This window comes from Diadema antillarum, unplaced genomic scaffold (genome assembly GCF_040938485.1).
Source record: "Diadema antillarum isolate AM-2024a unplaced genomic scaffold, OU_Dant_1.0 scf00000116, whole genome shotgun sequence".
In the NCBI taxonomy this organism is placed as follows: Eukaryota; Metazoa; Echinodermata; class Echinoidea; order Diadematoida; family Diadematidae; genus Diadema; species Diadema antillarum.
The window spans coordinates 669342-677494 of record NW_027271005.1 but is presented as its reverse complement, the minus strand read 5'-3'; the positions used below and the strand labels follow the sequence as shown (position 1 = coordinate 677494).

The window sequence follows — 8153 nt, the reverse complement described above, 5'->3', positions numbered from 1 at the left end:
CTCTAAAAGAGATGTTCCTTTACACAAGAGACGACGTCCATTTAAAGACTGCGTCCTTTAAAAGTTGACATCCAAAGTTCTCGTCCACTAAAAGACGAATATAAGACAACGATCACTAAAAGAGACCATGTCCACTAAAGGAGATGATCCTCTAAAAGAGACCTTGTTCACTCGTAAAAGAGATGACCTCTAAACAAGAGAAGAGACCTTGTCCTTACAATAGACCCCTGTGAGATTTAAAGAAATCAGAAACAGGGCAAAGAAACAGCATGACAATATGCTAAGAGTATTGATTTCTTTGTTCATACAGTGTACAATTTCAATAAAACAATATGGAACTTATTCTTTCTTCTCTGTGAGATATTCAATGCATCAACACTGTACAACATTTCACAATAACATGCTTTAACATTCTGTCATATTCATTTTGTGAAACACAAAAGCATAAACTGTATTCTGTCAAGAAAGTACATTGTAATTTCTATATATACATATGAACCATCGAGCCATCCTGACTCACCCAACTGTCTCCTCATCGCTCTGGTTTTCCAACCAGCTGAGTAACCAAGTCCTTCATCTACAAAAAGATAACAATTTACATATAAGCCTATATGTAAAATCTATACAATATTACAAAACACATATTTCTCGTGTTTACATTTGTTACATTAATTTCTCATCTAAATCTATACAGAATAATTGAGAAATTATTCACATATCACATATAGATATTGACAATCGTATCTAGCAATGTGCAAGTTGTATAACTATTATGCATAATGTGTATACATCCTAACATACTCAGTAGCAACAATGCACTATGATACTTTATAAAATGGGTTCAAGAATGTAGCCAATAGGAAGCGCTGAAATGAGACACACCTCCTTCCTTTACTTCAGTACAACTGCACTGCCTGTAATCCTATGGTAGATTGCCGATCGTCTGTGCGCGCGGCGGCTCCTTTGATGAATTGCATGCATACGCGTACGCGCTGTCAATCCTGTAAACAACTTCTAGTTCGGGCTGCCGGCCGGCCGGCCTGTCTTCCCTTGTGCATAACATATGTGGCGTACGTACGTATACTGTATTATACAACACCTCAGAATGATGTTGAATTGTGATTGGCCAAGAACATGTCACATGACATTCAATAAAAAATACCTATCAAACTCATTGAGAGTGACAGCCATGCAATAGGCCCCTGGCATGGGCCTATAGCACGGCTCGAAGGTACTATAGCACGGCTTCGCAGGGGGCTACTATTGCATGGTTCGCTTCCGCAGGTACGGCGTGACCTGTACCAGCTTGCGCTTAGCTACGTCCTTTCACATACAGGATGCGCGGCCGGGCACCGTATCGCGTAGGCTACGTGTGCAGCTGACCTACATTTTGCGTGGTATGGTTTGCAGACGTAACAGAGTAGTTCGTAGTGGGTGTAACGTTAGAACCGAAACGTTAGGCCTATTTGTAGCGTCAAGTTTTAGATCATACAATCTTGTGTTTACGTTGGCGTCCTAACTCTGCAAAATGGCGACCAACTTTGTACTACTAACTGACGAGGAATTAGAAGGTCTTCTCGATTGTGATGCTTCGAACACGAAGAAAGTAATAAGGTATTCACTTAAAAAACTCGAGGAATTTGCCAAATTGGTTGGATATGAATCGATCGACGTTGTGAACAGTTTGACAGTAGTGGAGTTGGACAAATTCTTGTGCAGGTTTTACGCTGGCCTTAGGAAGGATGATGGTACTTTGTATACAAAGAAGAGTATGCAAAGTATCAAGTACGGGATCTCCAAGCATTTCATCTCAAGAGGTGTGGACACTACTTGTTCTGAAAGCTTCCCTGAAAGCCAACAGTGTTTCAAAGCCATGATGAAAAAATTGAAGCAAGAGGGAAAAGGCTGTGTAAAACACAAGAATCCGATCAGCAGGGAAGACATGAAGAAAATAGCTGAAAGTGGACAACTTGATATTGATACACCACTTGGGTTGCAGAACAAAGTTTTCATGGACGTCATGGTCTACTTCGGACAAAGAGGTAGAGAGTCCCTCCGAGATATGAAGCCTGATGACTACGTCTTGAACACGGATGAACTCGGAAATCGTTATTTTGAGCGTCGCGACACTTTCACAAAATCCAGGAGAGAAAATGAAAACGAAGAGTTTGGAGGTCGGATGTACGAACTCAAAGGTTCTCGTAAATGTCCAGTCAACAGTCTAGTCAAGTACAAGGAACTACTCAACCCATCTTGTACAGCATTCTGGCAGAGACCCAAATCAAAGCCAACAGAAGTGGGTCCGTGGTACGACAACGCTCCTCTTGGAATAAATACAATTGGATCCAAGATGAACAAAATCGCAGTAGGAGCTGGATGCATCACCAAGTATACCAACCACAGTCTGAGAGCCACGACCGTAACTTCGCTGAACGATGCAGGTTTCGAGAGCCGAGATATTATGACCGTCACTGGACATAAGGCCGAATCTTCTCTGAAGCATTACGCCAAGACCAGTGCACTCAGGAAGAGAGAAATGAGTGCCAACATAGCAAAGGGCCTAGCAGAGGGCGGAAACGAAAACGAAAATGCAGGACCAGGGGATGTTGTGTCACATGCAGGAACGGTCGCAGAGACTCCAACTCTCCCGTTTTCGACGGGAGATCTCCCGCCGAAAGCCCATTTTTGCAAAATCTCCCGTTCTCCCGTTTGAGATTTGATTTCTCCCGCCCTGGCTCTGTGTCTCCCGGTGGAAAGGATTTTTTACTTATTGCTATCGTATGTTGAAAAAAATAGATAGCACCAGAGAACATCTAGAACCCTGAACTTCGCGCTTCGCACACATCAACTTGGAGTCTCCCGTTTGCTAGGGGTTTCGGGCGGGAGAATCTCCAGATCAGAAGGTGCTTGGGGTTGGAGTCTCTGCGGTCGTTTCGGCTGTGTTTGACCTACAGAAAGTCCAAAACCAAGGTGCTGTTGATGCCGACGGCGAAGGACATCTGACACTATCCCAAGAACTGCAGATTCAGTCCAACATGAACATTCAGTCGTCATCTTCATCGACCACCAAAATTGCCAAGAATACGGTCCAGCACTTTCATTTCAACGGGCCAGTGACTTTCATCAACAAAACTTAATTTGGGGCTGAAGGAATTGTGCGTAGTGTACATATGTTGACTTTGTTTTGCTTTCAAGTTTGGATTTCAAAATAATTAACTGTTCATACTTCATATGAACTAGAACTTCAGCTATTAAGATTGAGGTCTAACGTTTGTGGTCTAACGTTAGATAGACTCTAACTGCTAAATATGTTCAGCATCATCAATATTTTCACATGGATCCTGGATTTTTACTATTGACTTGTTGGATCTTGGATTTTTAGACCCTACTTGGAATTGACTTGACATTGGATCCGCTACATTTATCATGATATGTGGACTCCTAATGGACCAGTGACCTCAATACCAAGCCTTCGTCAAAAGGTGAGAAACTGATTTGTTTTGTTTTCTAGTCTAAAACCTCTTGTCTATGTTTTCAAATACAAAATCATCGGAAATGGGCTATTAAAAGTCTATAGACGGTGTAGGCCTAGACGATCTATTATTTATTTACAGTTAAAGTTAAGTTAGTGTTAACGCTAGCTAGGCCTAGGCTACTACTAGAAAAACACTACTAGCAAGTTAGAGTAGGACCCGTCTAGTGCGTTCTCGATCCACTGCACTAGAATTTAGAAAGTACAATGTAACAATATAACCGGGGGGGCCAAAAGCTTAAAACAGAGGTCGAGTTGCACTCTCTCTACAAACTAAGTAGACCATGCTTATTTTCAAGTTTGTATTGTAACAAACAACATTCCACTGGTCTACCTCAAAAAATTTGTTGCGAAAGCCTCCAAATCCAAGATGGCGTCCAAGATGGCCGCCATATTTACTGAATTTGTTATTTGAAAGATAGAATTTGATTGAAAGATCAGATTTCAACAAATGTGATGTCATATGAAAGAGAATAAAATTTTCTACAAGTTGATACCACTTTTGTGGGTTATTGTGATAAGTGGATTGAGATTTTAAGGAAAAAACACTCATTTTTTGATATTTTTCTGAAAAAAAGAAAATCATGAAAATGCTTGATTCAGCATAAATCAGAGAAAAACTGAAGGATTATCTTGAAACGTTTCAAGAACTTTTTTGGACATATAATTAATATCTGGAGAAAATTAGGGGTCAGTACCGTTTTTGGTTCAGGAGTTATGATGTCTCAAACTTGAAAACTCACTATGTAAAAATGGCCACTTTAGTTGTGACAATACCTTGTTGGTCGTAAAAAGAGCCTGCGCGCGCCAAGACTACTACACGCACCACTGACACTGGCGCTTGTAGCAGTGCCAGTGGTGCGTGTAGTAGTCTTGGCAAACGCAGACATTTTCTTTGACAAACAAGGGTTTGTGCCTGCAAACTAACTTTTCATACCAAGTGGTAGCTCAGGTGACGCTGATTGCTGTTATTTCAAAGTAGATTGTTCTGAAGCAGATGAGATGAAGCAAAAATATCTTTCAAATAGAGGTAGAAGCTTGAAACAACCTTGCTATAGAAAGTTTAAAACAAAATCTGGATCAATCACTCAAAAAATTCAAGATTGCAGACCATCAAAGCTGACATAGTGTATAAAATTGCGCCAAAGTAAATGTATTATTTCGTTTTTGATACAATGTTGTCTGTTGTGCTATCTTAAACCGTCTTAGGTTTTTATGGACACATTTTTAGAACCAGTGATATTCTACTCTCCGAAAAAGAAAAAAAAAACAAATCGAGTGGAAGTTTTTGCTTTTGATGTGAGGAGTGAATAACAAGAAAACGGTGAATTTAGAGTGAAATTGGAGTGACTTTTGAGTGAAAATGTTCATTTTCACTCATTTTAGAGTGACCTTAATAGGCAGGGCTCCACACTAACTTTTGTTTTTGGTGGCCCAAAGGCAAATATCCGATCTTTTTTGGTGGCCCGATCAGGCCACCTATGTTCTTCATTTCTGACATTTTGGTGGCCCGACGTGCGTTTTTGGTGGCCCCGGGCCACTGGACCAGCGTTAGTGTCGAGCCCTGCCTTATAGGGATCACTTGTCACTCTTCGAGTGATCCCCGAGGTCACTCTAAAATGAATGAAAATGAACATTTTCACTCTCGAGTGATCCTGATATCTAATATGGGAAAGCATCTACCAATGGCATAAGCTCAGATCAATTGTGACACTATAACCCACATGAAATCAGCCTAAAAACAATGTAAAAAAAATCTGGTAACAGAAAATACAGTTTCAGCATGCTTATTTGTAAATGTGAATATACAGCACGAATAATCAATTTGGACAATTTTATTCGAACAATATACTGAAAAGTAATTTCGCACAACACATTTCGCACAACAAAGTTGAGAAATTGCCGCCATGTCGGATTTTTTTTTTTTTGGGGGGGGGGGGGGGTTCGGATCAGAAGGGCTTTCAAGGACATCTACGGATCAGACATTATTACACATATATACCATCATCATTCAGGCGTTTCTACAACAGCAGGGTAACATACAAGTAAAGAAGCATATCTTTGATACAGAAGCATTTCTTTTTTTATCAAAGATTGGGCCTTACCCTAACACTGGAATGAGCTCCACCCCCCCCCCCCCCAAAAAAAGACCCTCAATATGGTTTACACTAACACAATATCGTTCGGATGTATCGGAACATGTAATAGACAACAATATAAGAAGATTAAAAAAAACATATCAAATTATAAGTTATAAGTTGAGATTTAACTTTGACGCAACACACTAAAGGTATTCTACCATTGGGAGAGATATCACATTCGATTTATATGTGCAGGTTAGTTGTATTACAAAACATTCTACCATGTAAAAAAAAATATAATAAAGCCTAAAACATACGGAGATATCACCATTGCTTTTCAAGAAACCATAGCCATAACTGTTGACAATTTAGTATATAAAAAAACATTCTTATCAGATCTATTTAGTATATCTAACAATATTTAGCGTTAATTATACTGATTTCAGTTGGTACATTAGTTGTTCTATCCCTAACTCACAGTTTAGAGCTAGTTTGAGGAATTAAGTAAAGCTGGGTTTTTGTTTTATACACGTGCACTAATGGTAAATAATGCCTTGAACGACAACCTCGATTAATTACCGCCATCTTGAATTTTGTGTGGATACTATTTTTATCGCTAAATATTACACATTGGCAAAATTTGTGCCAAATTCCAAGCTCCTATCTCTTTTTGGAAAATACTTTCTGTTCAATTTTATCTGCCTCAGAACAATCTACTATGATGAAATGCTACAGTAATAGCGATTAGCGTCACCTACCACTTGGCATGAAAAGTTAGTTTGCAGGTACTTGCAAGTCACTAGACCGTTACAGTATTACATGTGACCATGTAAACACATTGTATGCAAAATTCATAATGCATAAATGTAATTTTTTCAAGTTTTAGACGTTAACTTGTCAATAGTGTATGATATTGCCTGTAATTCCAGAAATATGAATTATGTCTCAATCTCAGTAAATCTCAATCTCAATCGCAGGTTTCAAAATAATTCTTCAGTTCTTCTTTGATAAATACTAAATCATGCATTTTCACATTTCTTCCTTTTTTCAAAACAATATAAAAATATGGATTCCCCCCTCCCCCAATTTATCACAATACACAGCTAAAGTGGTATCAACTTTTAGGAAGTTTTACTCTCCTTCATATGACATTAAATGTGTTGCAATTCAATGTCTCTATCAAATTTTATGTTTGAAATGTTAACTTCAATAAAAATGGCGGCCCTATTGGACCGCATCTGTACTCTGGAGGTTTTTGCAACAAATCTATTGAGGTGTACTTACGGAACATTGCTTAGTATGCTTAATATTATGTATGGTCTTGTTTATAGAGAGAGTGGAACTCGAAAAGTAAGCACGATCTTGGATTTGACCCTCTGTGACGTCTTTGGGAACAGATGCGTGTAAATGCATATTATGTGAAATGGGATTTCAAGTTTGAGACATTATAACTCCTGAACCAAATACAATACTGACCTCTAATTTTCTCCAAATATTGATTATATGGGAAAGATGTTAATTTCTGCATGGTTTTCATAAACATTTTTAATTTATTCTTTTTAACTTTTTAGAGAAATATTCATGGTGCATTCTGAAAAAAATGTCTCCGTAAAAACCTAAGATGGTTTGAAATAGCATTAAAATGTTCAGAATATATAAAAACCATATAAATAGACAGCAAAACAGACAAAATTGTATCAAAATCGAAATGATACATTTACTTTGGCGCAATACACTATGTCAACTTTGATGGCCTGCAATCTTGAATTTTTTGAGTGATTGATCCAGATTTTGTTTTAAACTTTCTATAGCAAGGTTGTTTCAAGCTTCTACCTCTATTTGAAAGATATTTTTGCTTCATCTCATCCGCTTCAGAACAATCTACTTTGAAATAATAGCAATCAGCGTCACCTGAGCTACCACTTGGTATATGAAAAGTTAGTTTGCAGGCACAAACCCTTGTTTGTCAAAGAAAATGTCTGCGTTTGCCAAGACTACTACACGCACCACTGGCACTGCTACAACCGCCAGTGTCGGTGGTGCGTGTAGTAGTCTTGGCGCGCGCAGGCTCTTTTTACGACCAACAAGGTATTGTCACAACTAAAGTGGCCATTTTTACATAGTGAGTTTTCAAGTTTGAGACATCATAACTCCTGAACCAAAAACGGTACTGACCCCTAATTTTCTCCAAATATTGATTATATGTCCAAAAAAATTCTTGAAACGTTTCAAGATAATCCTTCAGTTTTTCTCTGATTTATGCTGAATCAAGCATTTTCATGATTTTCTTTTTTTCAGAAAAATATCAAAAAATGAGTGTTTTTTCCTTATTTTTTACTTATTGCTATCGTATGTTGAAAAAAATAGATAGCACCAGAGAACATCTAGAACCCTGAACTTCGCGCTTCGCACACATCAACTTGGAGTCTCCCGTTTGCTAGGGGTTTCGGGCGGGAGAATCTCCAGATCAGAAGGTGCTTGGGGTTGGAGTCTCTGCGGTCGTTTCGGCTGTGTTTGACCTACAGAAAGTCCAAAACCAA

General features: G+C 38.7%; 1 protein-coding gene across 1 annotated transcript; it reads left to right on the top strand.

Annotated features, from left to right (window-relative positions):
- The first annotated feature begins 1528 nt into the window (after positions 1-1528).
- On the top strand, positions 1529-3137 carry LOC139719898 (uncharacterized protein KIAA1958 homolog). The gene is made up of 2 exons (XM_071631282.1): positions 1529-2626; positions 2955-3137. The coding sequence occupies exons 1-2, from the start codon at positions 1529-1531 to the stop codon at positions 3135-3137; spliced, it is 1281 nt and encodes a 426-aa protein (XP_071487383.1).
- Positions 3138-8153: the final 5016 nt, after the last annotated feature.

Coding starts and splice junctions, on each gene's coding strand:
- LOC139719898 (XM_071631282.1), top strand. CDS start 1,529: ATGGCGACCAACTTTGTACTACTAACTGACGAGGAATTAGAAGGTCTT. Junction 2,627..2,954: donor TTGTGTCACATGCAGGAACG/GTCGCAGAGACT, acceptor TTTGACCTACAG/AAAGTCCAAAACCAAGGTGC.